The sequence below is a fragment of the Globicephala melas genome, chromosome 4, assembly GCF_963455315.2.
Source record: "Globicephala melas chromosome 4, mGloMel1.2, whole genome shotgun sequence".
NCBI lineage: Eukaryota > Metazoa > Chordata > Mammalia > Artiodactyla > Delphinidae > Globicephala > Globicephala melas.
In genome coordinates, this window is record NC_083317.1 from 67685778 (window position 1) to 67707390 (window position 21613).

The following is a 21613-nucleotide window of genomic DNA, read 5'->3' on the forward strand; positions in this document are numbered from 1 at the left end:
TTGGAAAAACATTCAAGATCACAGAAATGACCATTATTGATTTTTAAATTAGAAAAATACTTTTTTTAAAAAAAAAGGTCATGAAGAACCTAGGGGTTAAGACGGGAATAAAGACACAGACCTACTATAGAATGGACTTGAGGATATGGGGAGGGGGAAGGGTAAGCTGAGACGAAGTGAGAGAGTGGCATGGACATATACACTACCAAACATAAAATAGACAGCTAGTGGGAAGCAGCCGCATAGCACAGGGAGATCAGCTCCGTGTTTTGTGACCACCTAGAGCGGTGGGATAGGGAGGGTGGGAGGGAGGGAGATGCAAGAGGGAAGAGATATGGGAACATATGTATATGTATAACTGATTCACTTTGTTATAAAGCAGAAACTAACACACCATTGCAAGGCAATTATACTCCAATAAAGATGTTTTAAAAAAACTTTTTTTCAAAATGGCAAATGAAATAGGGGCAACAGTCATCTAAGCTAGCTTTAATAAACTTGTAAACCCTACAATTGTGTGCTATGGATGATAGTGTAGTCTGCAGGAACTAAGACTGTTTTAAGATTTTTTGTTTTCAGAAAAAATACCTGGTCAGTGGAATGTCAAAAATGGTAGAGAAGCAATCACAGAATGAATAAATACATCTTTCTGTTTCTACTGATTTGTCACTTAAATTGGAAGAATGTATAAAGTAAGTATTCTCATGCAGCAATACATATAATGTGTAAAAATGAAAAACATTTAATAGCCTAATAAGGCAACCACCACTTCCACATTGGTTGGATATAATTGGCAAAAAAAAGTTTTCTTCTTAGAGTATGCCAGAAGAGACTGATGAGCTATTTCTGGTGTATATATAAACATGGTATTGATTATATATTAGTTACCCTGTAAAATATACCCATTAACTTTTCTCAGAAGGCATAGGGTTTTTTGGGGGGGTTTTTTTGTTTGTTTTAATATAACAAACCTGTGTTATGACAGCGTTTGCTTTTGTAAACTTCAGGTCAAATTATGTCTCCTGAAAGGGAACTACATATAAAACACTTAAATTTTGAGACACTAAAGAGTTGCTAATCCTTGTTTCAAACAGCAGCATAAAGGAATTCCTTTGAGCTTTCTTTGGTACCCAAGTACCCTTTACTAATATCACATAGATGCACATTCCTTCAGTCATTTAATATTTATTGAATGTCTACTGTGTGCAAGGCACTCATCCATGGCCTGACCAACCACATTCAAGTACAAAGAATCATTAGAACCATTCCAAATCAAAGTGTAAGAACACTTTGAAAAAGGACATAGAGTGGTCAAAATGACGAGGTAAGCAGAACATACTCAACAACATACATTAAAAGGTCATTTTTTTAAACTTTGGACACTCCTGTGTTGACACTCCTTTAGGAAGCTGTGTTAAATTCACATCCATGGATGGCACTGCTTTCTATGGCAGCGTTCTTTGTTCCAAAGCCTTTCCCTCTCTGTCAGTACTTCCTACATTTGAGTTTGTTGAATGGAAACATGTTTCTGAGTTTAGCCATTATGCTTCTAAACTCAAAATCAATCATTTATATATTATTTTTAACTTGTCAGGTCATACAGAATTTTAGCACCACAGAAGGGGAAAGATGTTTGGACTGAGAGGGTCTACACTCCAGATTATGTAACCTAAAAGCAATTCATACCTGATTTAGTCATTTCAAGGGGACTGATAAGGAAGAACGAGAAAGAATGGCCCAACAAAACAAGAGTTGGCCCCGCTATGGTTGCTGTGTCTTGTTCTGGGAATTCTTGGCACAGAACACCTCACTGTGACTGCTGCTTTCTTCAAGACACACAACCTGCAGGGCTTTTCCCCACCTTTAGACAGTGTCCAAGGGCTGTGACCTTGAGGCAAAGTAAATTCTCCTAAGTGTTGATTTTGTCACTATAACATAATGACAATTATCCACCTCAAAGAGCAGTTGAAGGATTAAATGAGAAAAAGTGAAAGCCCTTACTTAGCCAGGCACCTGGAACACAACAATGGTTCAAATAACGACTAGTTGCCTTTATGTGACCTGTAGGAAAACAGACTGGGACTTCCTTGTCTACCCCTAGCTGAAAACAGAATGGAACTTCATCTACCCTTAATCCTTTCTTATTACCCCAAAACTTCCAGATGAATTTTATGTCCAGTAGCAATCTGATATTTTTAGAATCAGCATATAATTTATTTTACTTTATCACATTCTTCTGATGCTCTGGTACCCACTGTTACTACCTATCCTTTTCTGACAATAAAGCATGTTACAGAATATTCTCCAAGTTAGAGCAGACTTACTGTACTAGTAGTACTACATCTGCCTTCAATTACTTCAGCTTCTTAAAGATATATACGTAACTTTAACTTTTGATGATAGAAAAAGATAGCTAAGAATATTTCCCAGCGGGGTAGATATATATTTACTCTGCTCACCTCACAACAGAAGAAAATGGTTCTGTTAACTTCAGATGGCAAAAAATTCAGATTTGAGACTTCCATATATATGTATACCTGTCTCTGCAAATGAGCAAATTTTGGAATGTAGGAGGTAGAACATAGTAAATAAATATGAAAAGCAAATAATACCTCTTTCTAAAAGTGGATCCCTTTTCTTTAGTGAAAATCACCCTTAGACATCACAATTTCTAATATATGTAAAAAGCCCCAAGCCCTTAAACAGCTATAATGACTTGCCTATTGATATAAAAATGTTCACAAAATTCATTAGCGAGAAAGAAAAATTCTTCAACCTGAGGAAAACTCTTTCATAATGCAACCCCAAATTGGGGTATTAAATAACTGAAATATTTATTTAGCACTAGAGAAGTAAATTCATAGTTGCCTGTGGGTGGCCATGTACAACAAAGGATAGTTGACAAAGTTTGATTAATAAAATATACTACATATTTTTCCTTATGCAAAGTCAGCAACAATCTGGAATAATTCAGATTTATTATGGGATAACTGTTAAAGTTTATATCTGTAACAATAACGATGAAAAATGACCCAGATCCCATTCAGCTTTATCTGGCAGATGGAAGGAACAATCCTAGGGCAATAGAATTTTCGAAAACAGTACAGCTGATATAAGTTAAGTTTAAAAGGGTTCTAATTACTTAGTGACAACATGAATTAAAAGTGTTCCATGGAGAACTCTGTCTCCTAATTCTCACCATTCTTCGTATCTATCATCTTTACCTTTTTTGGTGTCTCTCAATCTGGCCGTTATCTACCTCCTGGTCCTTCAGATACAAAGTGCCTTTACATCCCAAATGTTATCAATGCTTTTTTTCCCACTAAAGTTCTCATTTCAAAGAATACACTTTTAAAGTTTGGAGGAGGAAGAAAAGGAAAGGAAAGTAAAATCAAGCCACTTCCCACCCCCACCCCATCAGTATATTAAACTACAGAAGAGTTTTCCTGTGTTGAAATTAGCATGCTTTTTTTGTAATAAGTAACATCTTAGTGATAAGATTATACAATAAAGTAAATTGATACAATCTGCCAGGTAGAGAACTAAAAATAGGACTTAACAGCTACCTCCTAAATGTCATCCTATTACCAAAAAGGCTGCTTTATCAGTTACAACAATTATGCTGGGATTTAACTTTTTATCAATTCCAACTTTTATATTAAAAAAAATTCATTGCAAAAAATTAGCTCGTTATCTCATGGCTCATGAACTTCTAGGACAGGAGCAAGATAAATTCCTCTTGTTTTAGACAGAAAATAGACCACATTAGTTAAATGGACTTTCTTTGTTTTAATTCATTCATTGAGACACCTGCAATTGCTAGCAAAAATTCCCAATGTATGCTCTTCTTGCTAACTTGGGGAAATAATTTTGTTTTATATTTTTTCCATTCAAATTGGTTTATCAAAATGAGCTGAAATTTTTAAAATTATCCAATAGAAGGTACATGATTTAAAACATCCTAGAGAAATGTGTTACCAGTAATTTACAATTTAAAAAAACTCAGCCACGAAAAAGTCAAAGCTAAAAACAAGATTTTTACTATGAATCAGTGTTTATATTACCCTTCTGAAAGAAGTTATATTTTAATGTGATGTAAAGGCAACATTGAAAGTTTTTCTTTAAATTAACCACCTAATTTGTCCCTAAAATTACAAAGAATCAAAGTCTTTTACAGGTCAAGTGCAGTAAACTAAAATGTTCTTTCAGCACAAAGCAGCACTAGAAAAAGTAACAGTTATAGATGGGAGTTGACTAGTTTTGCGTGGCTGCTCCATCAATAACAGACAGACATCAGACGGTATCCATCCAGAGCACAGACACAGTTACAGACTAGATGCAAAAAATGCATCACACGCTTGGCTGATAAATGTCCTCTGTTTTTGTATCTTTCTACTTTGAATGAAGTGGATTTTTTAAAGTTTAAATCAGATCACGTAAGTTGGCTGCTTAAATAACATGATGAGGTATGAAAGCTCTGAATGTCCCTAAAGTTCAGCAGGATTTACCAGAGACATAACAGCTTGCCAGGGGAACTTCCAAATAGTTATGCTTTGGGGTTATAATGAATTCTAGAAGAGGACAAAATTAAAGAGGTTTAATAAAAGGATATTCTCTGAAAAAGTGAGCAACTTTTCCTTCAGAATTCATTTTGAACAGCACATCAACAAAAAATCTTCTCTGATAATATATCCCAACATTGAGTCAAGATGGCCAACTAGCACCAAGAAGTCGTATTGAACTCAGTTGCAGTTCTCTTGGCAATTAAGCTTATTTTTTCATTCCAGTCTGAGCACAAATGTGGATCACTGAAGACAGTACTGGAAGCGCCATTTGCAGGTAGAGATTGCAGTCATCATTAAATGAGCCAGAAGGTAGAACTGTTTTTATTTTATGGAGGGGACTTGACTGGGTAGTACTAGTAGGAGATGAAATGAAATGATTAGGGAACAATGAGGTTATAAGAAAAAGATCACTGCCCTTATTTGGGTTAAACAGGTCATGTCCAGAAGATGGTTATTTAAGATAAAGATGTTACTTATGTGCAGCATGAATACATTAGAATCCAGCTGCACCCAACTAAGGGAAAAAAAAAAGAATTCCCTAAGTAACCTTTAAAAGCATGTGTTACTTGCCAGTCACAGAGGGGAAAAGCACCTAGGGTGAACTCCAATTTAATGAGGACCTTGATCAGGACCACAAAGCCTGAAACATTTGTTTTAATGCAGAAACACAGCCTCTAGTCACACTGGTTAAGTTTGGGAAAATCAGAGGGCTTTTTTTTTTTCTATTTGTTTTTAACTTGTTTATTGAATTACAGGATACGGTTTCGATCACTAAGGATTCTAAGTCTTCATACCAGCAATAGAATTGAACCACTTCCAAATCCTAAGACACATAAGACCAAAGAGAAGCAGTAGCCATACAAATTAATATGTGCCCCTCTCCTTTTTGCTCTAAGGGAATCTTCAAACCAGTATCACATTTAAGAGTCAAAGTGTTAATTCTTCAGCATTCCTGACAACTAGAAAGCACATTCACTGAAGGCTGAAGGTGAGGGAGCGGATGGTTGAATATCTGTGGAGAATGGCGCCAACAGAGGAAAGAAAACCATCCAATCTCAGTAAGGATTAATGCAAATTTGGCTAGAAAAAGCCACCAGGTAATCCAAGGGTTCACTGTGGAAGAACTCATGAAAAGTACTCTGAAGTACATAACAGGTCTAAACATCTCCCTTGTTGCAAGTAGTTGTGTGAAGTTCAAGATAAAGGTTTAGTCTCATCTTTTAATGTATTTTTTCCCACATTAAAGGGAATGAGGAGTCCTCTTTTTTCCCCCAGAAAAAAAAAAAAAGGGAGCCACATTATTATGTGTATATTCCCATGACTCTAATATATAAGTGCGGATCTCCACAGCCTAGGGGTTTTCCATAAGAGAGCGGGCCATTCTGGTTACCCTTTTATTAGAAGGGTATTCCACCACAGAGAGCCAGAGGTTTTCCAGATGTGTGTAAGAGAGCAGGTGCGCAAGGCAAGCAAATGAGCGCAAACAGTATTATGGAAAACATTTGAGAAGTTAGCTCCATGAGGACTGTGGGCTCCACAAGAGGACTCGACTGGGTAGCCTGGTCTGACACGGGGACATGAAAGCAGAGCATTGCTTCAAAGCTGGAAACCTTCCATAGGTGCCTCACACTGCTGGAAGATGTACTGCTGCTGGCTAAGGTCAACCTGGGGTGCAATGCTGCTGTCTTCATCCTCGGTCCCGAAGTAATGCTCAATGAGATCAAAGGCCTTCTGGTAGATCTCTTGGTTTTCATGACTCTGTAAGAATTCAATTTTATCCAGACCTAGAATGAAGAATTAAAAAAAAAAAATCTGTTGTATATCTGTTGGAAATTCTAATAAAACTATATTTTGCCATGTCTCTTTCCTTGACATAAAAGGAAGATTCTCTGTATCTCATAAGCATCTTGCAGCAACATAGAAAACATTGCTGGGATTACATCTGAATAATACTATTGCAAACTGACATCTTAAACATGTGTGCAAGAAACAGCCAGTCCCCAGAAGCAGCAGTTTCCATAACAGTCACATCATCCTGTGCCCAAGGCCAGGAACAGAAGTTTTCCTATTGGACTGTGTCTGTGGCCTAATTTATTCTTTGCTCTGGTTCTATCTACCTAGGCCCTGAGCTATCCAATATCATTTCAACACATGTGTAATATCCTTAAATCAATCAGAATCAATTTCTATTGCTTAAACTAAGAAGTCTAACCAGAACAATTAGCCAACACATACTCCTCCCTTTATTAAGTTTAAGCACATCTGAGCTAGGCTTTCTTTTACCTATAGCCATAAGCAATCTAACTGCTACAGCGATACTGGAAATAAATGTTAACACTGCTCAGAAGAAAAAAATACATATTCATATATGTATCCATATTTATATATATATATATATATACACACACACACACACACACACACACACCCAAAAATTAACAAAAGTTCTCTCCTATGGCAAAAGATCTGGGTAGAGGAACATTTGTCTTTTCATACATTTCAAAATTTCTTACACTAAGCAGGAATATAGTTTTTATAATCAGGCCTTTAAAAAATGGTAAACTGTTAAAGTCATTTTGGAAAACAATTCTGCATTATCTGATAAATTTGAAGATGAATGTGCCCTATGATCCCTAATTCCAATTTTAGGAATAAACAAACCCTAGAGCAGTGGTTTTCAATCCTGGCTATGCATTAAAATCACTTAGGGAACTTAGAAGTTTTAAAGTACAGTGGTAAACCAGTGATTAAGAGTACAGTTAGAACTGAGATTGGAAGAATGAGGAAACCAAACAGCAGATAGTGACTCTACTGTTTCTAAAGAAACTCTTAGAGTTTACAGTCAAGAACACTTTAGGAACACAGGAATTGGGGGATGCAACTCAAAATCAGAACTCTAAAATCTTACAAGAGAAAAGGAGTGGAGTCGGGCATTGTCTACAGTAGATATGGATGCTCTTGAGGCTCAGATGGACTAGTAAGAATACAAAAGTACCCACAATGGCAAGCAGAGTCAGGGAATGGAAGATCCTAACAGCCCAGTGTAAAAAGGGCTCAACTTAAAAGGGTACTTGCTTCTCTTCACATCTACAATGCATCTTCTATTCCAATTCTGCATACTAAATATTACTCATAAGAGAACAACTTTTTTGTATGAGTTTGCTAATGACAGGTGTAGACAAGCCAGAAAAGCATGGAGAAAAAGGAAAAAAATAATTTCAGGACATCTATTAAACAATCTATCTTACCATAAGCTTCTTCAATCAAAGCACAGTAAGGATTAATGCCAGTGCCATTCCTTTTGGCTTCTTGTTCTCCAAGCCTCAGGATATTTTCCAAGCCATTTAGGGCAACCTGTACAATCTTAGAGTCCATGACTGTGAGGAGATCACAGAGTGGCTTGATACAGCCCAGTTCTACGAGGTACCTAAATTAATACAAAGAACAATTTAGTCAAACAAAGCTTTTCATTTCATAAAACTTTTATGAAATTGGTAGGAGGGAAATCCTCAAATTCACTGTAGAAATAAAAGTAGGCACCCATTCAACCATACAACCTACACCTTGTCAAAAAAAAAAGCTACAAATAAATTTAAAAAAAAAAACAGTTCTCTGGCACCATCACCATTTTTTTTCCCTCCACAATTATTAGACTCGAAGAAACTGGAATACTCTTACTTTGACTATGAGTAATTCTTCAAAATAGTATAGTTTTGATTAATTTCATTTTTGTTTCTATAGGTAACCACACCTCTGAAACAGGACACACTTGGTGCTAAACCCAGCGCCAGCACAAGCCCAACAAGCCAATTCTACTGTGTACAAAGAACTCTTAAAACTCAAAGATAAGAAAACAGAATTTAAGAATGGGCAAAAGATCTCAACAAAGATATACTGATGGCAAAAAAGCATATGAAAAGACACAACATCATATGTCATTCAGGAACTGCAAATCAAAACAATGATGCCCCTACACATCTATTAAAATGGCTAAAATCCAAAACACTGACAATACCAAACACTGGTAAGGATGTGGAGAAACAACTCTCATTTTTTTTGCTGGTGGGAATGCAAAATATGATAACCACTTGGAAAAACAGCTTGGCAGGTTTTGGTTTTTGGTTTTTTAACAAAGCTTTCCATATGATCCAGCAATCACACTCCTAGACGTTTACCCAATTGAGATGAAAATTTATGTCCACACAAAAACCTGTACAAGAATTATTTACAGGAGCTTTATTCCTAACTGCCCAAAACTAGAAGCAACCAAAATGTCCTTCAATAGGTGACTGAATAAACTGTAGTGCATTCAGACAATGGAATATTATTCAGTGATAAAAAGAAATAAAATGAGCTATCAAGCCATGAAAAGATGTGAAGGAACCTTAAATGCATATTGCTAAGTGAAAGAAGCTAGTCTGAAAAGACTCCATACTATATGACATTCTGGAAAACAGAAAACTTTTATAAAGGCAATAGAATAGTGGTTGCCAGGGATTTGAGGGATGGAAGTAAGGGAGTAGTGATGAATAGGTGAAGCAGAGGGGATTTTTAGAGCAGTGAATAATACTACAATGGTGGAAACATTCATCAAAACCTATAATTGTACAACACAAAGAATAATCCTTAATATAAAATATGAACTTAAGCTAATAATGTATCAGTACTGGTTCATTAATTATAACAAACGTAACCACACTAAAGCAAAAGATTTTACTAGAAGAAACTTAGAAGGGAGGGAAGTATACAGGAACTCTGTATTATCTAAATTTTTCTGTAAATCTAAAAATGTTCTTTAAAAAGGATTAATTTTTTAAAAAGTTTTATGTAATATTTAGCTTTATTATTTACAAAGGAATGAATTTAACAGTATTGTGTGTAATTTTATTTAAATATTTACTGACAATTTAGATGATATGTCCTAGGAATAGACTAGGTCAGTCATAAAGAGACTAGGTAAGGCATGAAGCCATTTCTGACCATTTCCCCTTCCTTTACACCACAGTTTTTAGTCACTAAAAACTGTTAACCATTCCTTCGACATATTTACATAATTCTCACTGTTTTTCTTAAAAAAAACAAAACCAAGCCTCTTTAGATTATAAATGTTAGTTGCTACAAATTTGAAAAACAGAAAAGCATAAAGAAAAATAAAAAGTACCCAGAGATAACCACCACTACAACATCCCAGCTGTGCTACATACAAGCTGGATGACTTTGGAGAAAAAAAAAAAAAAAAGCTGGATGACTTTGGACAAGTTATCTGATCTCTCTGTGCCTCAGTTTCCTGAAATGGAAAAGTCTGGGAATCAAAGACTAAGTCTGTCACTAAACCCCAGCAAAATTTTAGAGTAGTTAATTAAACAGATGACTTACATGTCTACACTTAAACTTCACTGGCCTATATAGGCAAGTCTATAGAACACCAACTGGATTTCAGAGATTTGTTCAGAATTTCCAAATTGTCTGCAAACTTGATCATGGTCTATGCTTGATATGATTTTCTCTCCCATCTAGAAAGCTTGGCTCAGTAACCTCTAATCCTTACATCGCCTTTAAAAACCTCATTTACTTTTGTAATACTGTCTGGTTGTGAAACCTTTTATTATGAAAACCAGTGTTCTGAAAATGATTCAGAATTAAAAACAAATTTTAAGTTCTAGAAAGCTTCTAGAACTTGTATATAATTAAATGAATAAATACTGACTAAAACTTTCTTATTGAAAAACTCTACCCAAAAATGTGCTAATAAGGGCTTCCCTGGTGGTGCAGTGGTTGAGAGTCCGCCTGCCGATGCAGGGTACACGGGTTCGTGCCCCGGTCCGGGAAGATCCCACGTGCCGCGGAGCGGCTGGGCCCGTGAGCCATGGCCACTGAGTCTGCGCGTCGGAGCCTGTGCTCCGCAACGGGAGAGGCCACAACAGTGAGAGGCCCGCGTACCGCAAAAAAAAAAAAAAAAAAAGTGCTAATAAGTAAATCCAGAGTTTTGAAGATGTGAGGTTTTATATTTGCAAAAATATGGTATTATTATTATTATGGCACAGTTCATTAAATGAGTTTTGGGTTCCCAATTCTAGCCACTTAAATTATACCTCCTTACAAGATCAGAGGAATTCAAGGTGCTGTTTTCTGATGCAACCACTCATCTTTGGAGATTTAAGACCACCATAGTGGTATTTCACTACTGATCCAAGTTTCTCCAAAGATAGTAATTTGCACCAAAAAGCAAAACAGGTCATCAGAGGACCTGGGCTGTATAGGAGTTGGAAAGTCATGTTACTTTGAGAAAAGCACTGCAAGAAGTATGTCCTCAGGAAAGTCTGAAGACTTGAAAAGATGACTGGAAAACAGGCACAATTCTACGGTTAAAGTCTGGAACTGGCTCCAATGGGTGGTGTATTTCAAACACTTGGATAAAGCAATCACTGGTCACTGACGCTAGCTGGCTTTTGTGGCAGAAAAGGCTTCCATTAAGAAAATTTTCTGGGTAAGGAAATTTAGTCCGCTAGAATTTACTATCTGGAAAAGTGAATTATATTTCTCAAATATTTCTTCTGATGAAAAACAAACTCACTGTGTCTTAAACCATCTCTCTCGGAACTTCCCTGGTGGCGCAGTGGTTAAGAATCCGCCGGCCAATGCAGAGGACACAGGTTCAAGCCCTGGTCCGGGAAGATCCCACATGCCGTGGAGCAACTAAGCCCGTGCGCCACAACTGCTGAGCCTGCACTCTAGAGCCCGCAAGCCACAACTACTGAGCCCACATGCCACAACTACCAAAGCCCACACACCTAGAGCCCATGCTCCGCAACAAGAGAGGCCACCACAATGAGAAGCCCTCGCACCACAACAAAGAGTAGCCCCGGCTCACCACGACTAGAGAAAGCCCACACGCAGCAACAAAGACCCAACGCAGCCAAAATTAAATAAATAAAGCCATCCCTCTCAAACAGGATTTTGCTTCTTCTGTGTCCTAATTTTATCAACAGCACCACCTTTTTCTCCGGTCATCTTTGGCTCTTTCCTTTCCTTTGCAATCTGTTAACCTGCCACCAAATCCTACGGATCGTTATTTCCCATATCTAGACCCATACCTCATGCTACAGCACTTTTTTTTTGCCACACCTGGCAGCATGCGGGATCTTAGTTGCCCGACCAGGAATCAAACCCGTGCCCTCTGCAGTGGAAGCATGGAGTCTTAACCACTGGACCACCAGGGAAGTCCCTACAGCTATTACCTTAATTCTGGCCATCACAGTATACTAAACTACTGCAATGGCATCTTAATTGCTCTCTTTCCTCTCCTCAAAACACTATGTTCTTGGGACTTCCCTGCTTCCCAAGATTAAGGCCTTCATCCCAGTTTTCAAAGTCCATCAATTACTTAATTCCTCATCCCTGCACAGAATAACCTATAGCAAGATTGATTTGCCTCTTCCAATAACATTTACTGTGCATATTGCCTCATGCTATTCTCTCTCCTCCAAAACTGCCAAATCTCTACCCAAATGTCAAGTTTCATCTCTTTCATGAAACTTTAATTCCAGGCAACATTCTCTATCCTTCATTTTTAAGAACTGTAGTATGTATTAGCATTTGATTATATTTAACCTAAAATTATGAGTACTTCCTAAGTTATTCTAACTGGTTCTTGCATCTAAATCTTGTCTTCTCAACAATAAGCAGAAGCCACACAGATGTCTTTTATCAGTAATAAAGACAGCTTATTTTCTATAATTTGGACCATAATAGTTTTATAATAATCTTTCAAGATAACTCTTTACCCAGTTAATAAAAAACTGCTAGGAGACTGATAATTAACTCTATTATTATAAATAGCTATGCTGAATTGTAAAAAGGGATAGTAGGCATTCCATTCCTCTCTAACAGAGCAAAATACCCCTGAATACTTTCTGATGAAAGATACCATAGTATTTTAAAATGTCTTTAAAATATGTACCTGTACAGTTTCACTATTTCAATTAAGAAAACATATTTGGTATAAAATATAGTGACAATAATTATAAATCTGAATTTGAACATAAGACAACCATCAACTGTTCTAATAACTTCTATATTACTTCATATTACTGCCATCTGGTGGTGGCATACTTAAAAATCATAGTACCCCAGACCGAACTCTAGAGGTTAAAAAAGACCCAATCCCCTACAAATATGCTCTGAAGACCACTTGAAGTCCTCCTTGGCTAACCTATCCATGATGAACTTCACCGAAATAGCTACTGCATGTGTTAATCTATTTAAGTTGTATTATTTCAGGTACATACTTATTTTCTGTAATCTTATTTTCTGATCAGTTTCTGAAATCTTAGGACTACTTTACCTTCTCATGTTGAAATTCCCAACAGAGCACTAAAAAATCAGCACTGGTTGAGCACCTGCATTTAACCCACAAAGCAACAATATCAGAAGTAGCTATGTTTCCCCCATATTACTACATATATAGAAGGGGTTAAATGCTTTAACACTCATTGGTAACCATATTCTCATTTGAATTCCCCAAAGAATCTTAAGGCAGGCTAAGAGTCTAGGTTCCATTCTTCTTTTTTTTTTCTATCTGAAATACTGTATATATCCACAATTAACCATCTGATTATATGATGTTCCTTTGAGGAATTGATTCCTATCCATATTTATGCCTACTCTAGCTATTAAGATTATAAGTTGCTGCCCTAGGGGCCATTTAAGTCTCAAGCTAATACACAGACCTCTCCCTTTACTGAATAACATAGTCCTTTAGGAGACCTGCCTCTACTAAATTTGGCACTTTATTTTAAGGCATATCAATACATCTCTTTCAAGTCTGTCCAATTCTACTATTAAGACATCTAAACTAGAAATAGCAAGAGTTATAAAGTTAGACTCTAAGAATTCTACAAGTAACCTTCTAGACTACCCAAGATGTTTTTGATCAAGCAGCTTGAGAGTAGGCTCAAGCCACCCCTATAAGTATTTCAATCGCCTCAAACCTCAAATATGCCTTCCCTCTCACATCCCAGAATTATCTTCAGCAACAGAGAATGGGAGCGATATAAGGAATCAAATATACGCTTGGGTCTAATTATGAAACTGAGAACAATCTTCCAAGAGGCTAGAGCTGAGCATTCTTAATTGGGAGACAGTAATTTTCCTTTAATTTACAAGATACTACTTGGCTAGTACTTACTTGATCTGTTCAGATGATCCTCCAGAAGTTGCATTTGTGATGGCCCAAGCTGCTTCTTTCCTTGTCCGAAACTCAGCAGTTTGTAATATACTAATGAGGGCTGGGAAAATGTTGGCATCTATCACAGTCTGGAATGAAAAAATTAAATGGAAAGGGAAATTACAAGAGTTGTAAAACTGTTCATGACACTAATTATAACTTTTCAGCTAGCTTCACTAATGACACCCTTCCCCTGTTAAAAATAAACTGGGGGGCTTCCCTGGTGGCGCAGTGGTTTAGAGTCCGCCTGCCGATGCAGGGGACACGGGTTCGTGCCCCGGTCTGGGAAGATCCCACATGCTGCGGAGTGGCTGGGCCCGTGAGCCATGGCCACAGAGCCTGCGCGTCCAGAGCCTGTGCTCCGCAACGGGAGAGGCCACAACAGTGAGAGGCCCGCGTACAGCAAAAAAAAAAAAAAAAAAAAAACTGGGGCTTCCCTGGTGGTGCAGTGGTTGAGAGTCCGCCTGCCGATGCAGGGGACACAGGTTCGTGACCCAGTCCGGGAAGATCCCACATGCCGCGGAGCAGCTGGGCCCGTGAGCCATGGCCGCTCAGCCTGCGCGTCTGGAGCCTGCGCGTCTGGAGCCTGCGCGTCTGGAGCCTGTGCTCCGCAACGGGAGAGGCCACAGCAGTGAGAGGCCCGCGTACCGCAAAAAATAAATAAATAAATAAATAAATAAACTGGAAGGAGTTTAACTCCTCATTATCCTTAACCTTTTGGCTATACTTAGTATCACTAACAACATCCTCCCTGGAGTTTGTGACCTTGTAATCTCCTAGTTTTCTACCTGGGTTCTTTTCTCTTTTATTTTTCTCTCTTGTTCCACTCACTATAACAAATTATAAAAGTTCAATTTTCTTTCTTTTCCTCTGCCATTCTCATTTCTCTCATAGCATCCACTCTCACATGTGTGCTCTACCTCTCCAGTCCACATTTCTCACTGGGGCCCCAGCCCAAGGTGGCTGACAGCTGACTTAACATCTGCTAACCACCTTAAACATATCATCTGCTCTTTGTATCAGGTCTCCTTTCAAACCTCTCTAGTTTACAAAGGCTGTTTTTAGATTTATTTATTTATTTATTCATTCTAAATTCAATCAGTCACCAAGTCTCCTTTACATTCTCAATTCAGAACGTCCTAAGTCCATCTTTTCCTTTCCTTCAGCACTGCCACCATTCTATTCCAAGCCACCACCTCCCACACAGATTACCAGAATAGCCTTTAGACAGAGTACTTTTACTCAATCCCTCTCATATATTAAAGCAGTCTTCCTCAAATTGCTTTCTTCATGTTTCTCCTTAGCTCTAGAACCTAAAATGGGTTCATATCATTTCATTTATCAAAAAACTGAGGAATTCTATATGAGAGCCTGGTGGTAGCAGACAATAAAGTGCAGCTGAAATCACCCTGATGCATGCTATAAAATGCCACAGTTATCAATCTCAGTCCCTGACAGCTTCCTGGGGATGACTAACCATGCTTTCCTGGTCAAGAACTCTTTCTATTACACCACTGAAGGAAGTCAGTAAAATTTAGTGGAAAGGTGCTTCATCTTGGTCCTGTCATTTACTAGAGGTATCCTTGAGCAAATCATTTTATTTCTCTGAGCCTCAGTTTCATCTTTAATTGAGAATGTTGGGTTAGATGACCTCTATGATTCCACTGAGCTCAAAGTCCCATAAGTCTATGGTATATCTTTTCCAACTCATTATTCCAGCCTTTCTCATGGCTTATTCTCAACCATTTGGCCTATGGCTTAGCCTTTCACTTCGATTACTCTCCCACTAATACAAGGACAAAAGTAAAGGGCAGATAACCATTTAGAGAAAACTGGGTCCCCAAAGAGTCATGAAAAATTGAAGCAATCCAACATATGGGTCCACTAGAAAAGAAATTTTTTTTTTTTTTTTTTGCAGTACGCGGGCTCCTCACTGTTGTGGCCTCTCCCGTTGAGGAGCACAGGCTCCGGATGCGCAGGCTCAGCGGCCATGGCTCACGGGCCCAGCCGCTCCACGGCGTGTGGGATCTTCCCGGACCGGGACACGAACCTGTGTCCCCTGCATCGGCAGGCGGACTCTCAACCACTGCGCCACCAGGGAAGCCCAGAAAAGAAATATTTTATTTGGCAAGAGTAAAGCCAATCTGTTTAGCGTAAAGTCCATCAAAACATTTTGAAAATACAGATCTTGTCTCAGATTTTGACAAATCATCAAATATTAAAGGCAAAGAGAAAAAACCAAGGCCTAAGTGTAAGTTTCAAAAGATTTAACCTCTATAATGTTGGATAAAAAAAGTAAGAAGTAGACTAAATAAGACAACATTGGAAATTAGTGTTCTCCAAGGCAATAATGAAAAATTATACATACTTTAAAGGCTGACTGAAAAAAAACCTTAACTAATAAAAATACAGAACAAAAGACAGGTGCTATGAGATTACCTGGATCTGTGCCCTATTTCCAGCTGTGATGTTAGATATTGTCCAACATGCTTCCTTTTTGATAGACTCCTTTGGGCTACTCAGCAAATGCAATAAACTCTGCAGAGCTGAGCAATTCAAAATTACCTAAAGAAAAAAGTTTGAAAATTTTACTTATTGTGTTAATCCAAACTGAAGTAAACCTTTAACTCAAAGACTTTATTTTCGGAAAATACAAAGAAATAACATCTCTCCTTGAAATTTTAGAAATAACTTTATATATGTATAAAAGTACTCACTGCTAATAAGAATTCATTTCTAAGATTATCAAAGCAGTTTCATTATATACACTCACAACTGCTAAACATATTTAATATGGCACAATATGCCTTATTCACTTTCCTATGCCTATAGCATATGAAAATGTCTTTTGGGTAAATGTATCAAGTGGCCAGAAATTCATAAGTGGTCTCAGATTTTTAAGTCTTCTGATAATTCTCTACCTGGAAGTCAAGGAATCAATACATTCTTAGTTAAGTATACCAGGTGCTTTATAGGATACAAAGATTAAAAGTATATGCCCCCAGCTATCAAACAGCTTACAAAGGTGAGGATGATATACATGACAAATATACATGAACAAGGAGATCTGCTCTACCAGAAACTAAAATCATAAAGTTATAATGATTAAAATAATATGTGACAGGCTCAAGAATCAATCACTGAACAAAAGAATAGGATATCTAGTCTAGAAATAAATACAAGTATTTATAAACAATTAATAAGTATGTAATAAGATTAATCCTTTCTTTCTCCAATGACTGGTAGTCTTATTTAATAGATGGTATTAGAATAAGGGGCAACTAGTTGAAAATATTTTAAAAATCAATTCTTAACCCCAAACAGTAAAATAAATCTGCAACTTATTTAAAGAGTAAATATAAAAAAGAAACCATAAAGCAGAAGAAAATATTAGTTAGTAGCTGGTTTGGGGACAGTGAAGGACTTTCCAAGCATAAAAACAACAGAAGAAATTATAGGGGAAAAATTAAAATTTCACCAAATAGAAATTTTTGCATGTCAAAAACTCATATGAAAATTAAAATGCACACCACACAATGTGAAAAAGTATTTGTAATGGAAAAAAGCGTTGCTGTCTTTAATATGTAAATTGGTAAGAGAAACTATATTTTTAATAGAAAATTACCTCACAAAGTAACAAAAGAAATGCAAATTACAATGAAGCCGATTTTTGCCTATCAAATTAACTCAAAAAATACCAAAACTTGTGGTTTAACAGGTACAGTCTTTCCAAATAACCGTGTGAAAGACATCACAAAGCATTTTTAAATGCCAAAGATGTGGTGTGGAAAATAAGCATGTCAGAAGTTAAAGAATACCTGGGGAGGAGTAGTAAGGAAAAAAACACTTCACGGGAGGGGGTGGGGGGGGAACACCTTGAAACACAGACAGGATTTCATAAGCAAAGAAGAGGGAGGACACAGCAGACAGAAGGGTTAGAAATGAAAAAATGCTGAAATGGTTCTTTATCTCACAGGCATTAAAGAAGCGCATTGTTTCTAGGAGGAAAATAATGTGAACAAAGTTATTTTAGGAAAGATTAAGCTGTTATTAGGAAGAATACACTGAGAGGGGTAAATGCCTGGGAGAGCAGGAGGATGAATAAGATAGGTACAGCAACAACCCCTGCATGTGAGAAAACAGGGCCCAAACTAAGGTAATCAGATGTGGATCCAGAAACACTAAGAATCAGTTAAGACCTGCTGACTTGCTATACAAAGTGTGAGAGATGGAGACACCAAATATGACTGCAAAGTTTCAAGACTGGGTGAACAGTTGTACCATTAACTGAAATGGGAAAAACCAAGACGAGAAGGCGAGACAGGTACTGGAGACATGGGACTGGAACTTGAGAGAGGTTGGAACTAGATGTATAGGTTCAGAACTTCATTTATTCAGTAAATATTTTTTGAGTCTCTATATATTGTGCCAGGGACTATTGTAGAAGCAACAAAAATGAACAAGAATGACACAGTTCCACCTCTACAAGTTTACAATCTAGTAGACAGTTACAATACAGTGTGGTAAGTGCTATGATGGATGAAACAAAACAAGGAGCACCTAATTTAAAAGTCAGCTTCTTGGAGAAAATGTTAATACCAAGACTTGAAGAATGAAAAGGCATTAGTGGCAGAGTGAGGATTTGTGTGAGGGACTGGTCAGAACAGGGATGGGGATGGAAGCATATGTTCCATGCAGAGGGAAGCAAGCCATGTGTTAAATCTCAGAAGTGAGCGTGATCATAGCTAATACAGCAGAACAAACATGGCAAAAGCACAGAGTATGGCATGGGAGGGGGCAGACAGAAACTTTTTCTGAATAGCAAATATACCAATATGGTTTTAAAATTCAGAAAATAAAAAGGACTATATAGTTAAAAGCCTCCTTTCCATTCCTATACCCCAGCTACCTGGTTCTCCACAGAGACAACCAATGTTATTAGTTTCCTGTGTATGCTTCCTGAGAAATTTTATGCAAATACAATCAAAAACATACATTGTTTTCTTCTCCTCTCCTCCCTGCCCGTTTTTTACACAAATAGTAATATATCCTACATACTATTCGGCCCCTTGTTTTTCTTTTTAAACAACAGAACCTAGAAACCTTTCCATATACATGCCTATTAGCTTCTTCATTCTGTTGCACAGCATTTCATTATACAGGTGCCAGATTTTAAAGGATCTTAAACACTGTCCAAGGACAACAGGAGGCCATAAGAAGATTTTAAGAGAATGACGCGATCAAATTTGCATTTTACAAGCATCCTCCTAGTGATATGGGAATGATACAAGAAATGTCTGAACTAAGCACTGCAAGGAATGAGTAGAAATAGCAGTCATTAGTGACTGAAGAGAAAGGTGGCAGAAAGGGAATAATCAAACTAATGTCCAGGTTTTTGGCTTGGGTAACTGTTGGGGCCATTCACTGAGACAGGAACATAAATAAGCAGAGGTCCAGGTACACCAGTTCCCTTGCGGACAGAATAAATTTAAAGTTAAATATTAAGAGTTGGAAGACACCTGAGAACAAATTCAGTCTCCTAATTTTAGAGATTAGAAAAGTGAAGACATTAAATGTCTTGCTGAAAGTCAGAGCTGGCTAAGAAGAGCTAAGGCTAAAACTAATCCCCTCCAGGGGATAATCCCATAAACAGAAAAGAACAGGTAAAGGAACTTGCTAAGGAGAAATAAATGGTCAATGAGGCAGAAGACCCAAAACACTTCAACACCACAGAAGCCTAGGAAGATAATTTTAAAGATGATGCCAATGCATCTGAGAGATCAAGAAGAAAAATGGCTATAACAATCCACTGTGAGTGATGTATCTTGATATAAAATTTGAATGGAATAGAAGGTGACATCAAGAACCAGGAGGGAAGATACTTCTCACATAGGAAACTTACCGTGTACAAAAAGGAGGAAACCATCAGGGAAGATAAGATGAAGATGACAGAAAGGATGTTACTAGAGGCTTCTGATGTTCACAAGAACCCCTTCAAGTAGAAGTAGTGGGAAATAAACCAAACCAAAAGGATAAGTTACACCATAGGGGAACCCAAAATTGCCACAAAGCAATAGGTCAAGACAGAGATAGTGAAGGTATTGAAAGTAGTTGCCAAAGCCAACACTTTTAACAAACATTAATGAAACAAAGTATCATTTCTCCCCATGTGAGTTAAATACTGTAACAGAAACATAATCATGAGGGGTCAATCTGCTATTTCTGAAAGAAAAAAGAAAGAGATACCATTTATTCATACCTGTGTCTGAATATCATCGCCTGTGACAATGTTTCCCACAGCTCGCAAAGCAGGAGAAACTACTTTATAATCATTATGCCTGCAACCATAAAAAGATGTGTTATATCCAACAGTTCTATCTTTAATCTCTTTTCCTTAGGGCTGAAACCCAAAAGAAATTAATATGTGATCGGTTCTTGGAGCAGAAAGGCACCTATGGTGGTTATTAAAGGAACCCTATCATGATGAGGAAATGTTTTTGGTGTCCCCAAGAAAGGCTGTCTTTCCTTTTGTTTGGTACTTTTCGATAAGAACTACAAATCTGTTCTAATAACCCTTCCCAGGTATTCAATCACCTGGAGTCCAAGTTTTCCCTCTTATTCATTAATGCAGGTTTCATTTCCTCTTTACTTGGTCTCTATGGTTGCTGAGATAATGGAAAGAGATAGTAACATTTATACAGCACTTTTTTTAAGTTTTACAAATCACTTAATTTTCACAGGAATAAAAATATATCAACAGTTGAGCTAACTTGAAAATGAAAGCCAGGCCTCATACTTCAAATAGTAGACTCTTTCTACTAAACCTCAGCTGACTTACTGGTCTGAAAAACCCCTCCACAAATCTTTTATATATCTGAAGACAGATATTAAGTCTTGATTTTAGGCTAAGTAAGTTAATATCCTTTAACTTTCCTTAAATATCTTTTTTTTTTTTTTTTTTTTTTGCGGTACGCGGGCCTCTCACTGTTGTGGCCTCTCGCGTTGCGAAGCACAGGCTCCGGACGTGCAGGCTCAGCGGCCATGGCCCACGGGCCCAGCCGCTCCATGGCATGTGGGATCCTCCCGGACTGGGGCACGAACCCGCGTCCCCTGCATCGGCAGGCGGACTCCCAACCACTGCGCCACCAGGGAAGCCCTAAATATCTTATTTTCTCTCCCCGTATAATGAGATTGATCACTCTTCTCAAAACTGTGCCAGTTTCTCCACATTTAAGATCCGATGACTAAAAAGAAATGGTTAAAATATTTAGTAATCTAGAGACTAAAGAGTACAAAAGGTTACTCTCCCAGATTCTGAATGATGTACTTCTGAGTCCTCCAGCATTATATTGCTTTTAATTCACAACAGCATTATGCTGCTGATCTGTACCCAGTCTATAACCCCAGAGTTTTTTTTTTTAATATACAGTTTTACATCTTTATTGGAGTATAATTGCTTTACAATGGTGTGTTAGTTTCTGCTTTATAACAAAGTGAATCAGTTATACATATACATATGTTCCCATATCTCTTCCCTCTTGCGTCTCCCTCCCTCCCTCCCACCCTCCCTATCCCACCCCTCTAGGTGGTCACACACCGAGATGATCTCCCTGTGCTATGCGGCTGCTTCCCACTAGCTATCTATTTTACGTTTGGTAGTGTATATATGTCAACACCACTCTCTCGCTTTGTCACAGCTTACCCTTCCCCCTCCCCACATCCTCAAGTCCATTCTCTAGTAGGTCTGTGTCTTTATTCCTGTCTTACAACCCCAGAGTTTTATATTCTATATATTATACTATCTAATTCATTCCACATGTCA

General features: G+C 37.6%; 1 protein-coding gene across 1 annotated transcript in view; it reads right to left on the reverse strand.

The window, feature by feature from the left end:
- Nucleotides 1-2789: 2789 nt before the first annotated feature.
- The window catches only part of KPNA1 (karyopherin subunit alpha 1), a 73619-nt gene continuing 54795 nt past the window's right edge, over nucleotides 2790-21613 (reverse strand). The window contains exons 10-14 of the mRNA XM_030858165.2: nucleotides 20051-20129; nucleotides 16231-16356; nucleotides 13753-13880; nucleotides 7814-7992; nucleotides 2790-6349 (exon numbers count right to left, since the gene is read on the reverse strand). Coding sequence (XP_030714025.1) covers nucleotides 6162-6349; nucleotides 7814-7992; nucleotides 13753-13880; nucleotides 16231-16356; nucleotides 20051-20129 — 700 coding nt within the window. The 3' untranslated portion in view covers nucleotides 2790-6161. The remainder of the gene's footprint in view (nucleotides 6350-7813; nucleotides 7993-13752; nucleotides 13881-16230; nucleotides 16357-20050; nucleotides 20130-21613) is intronic.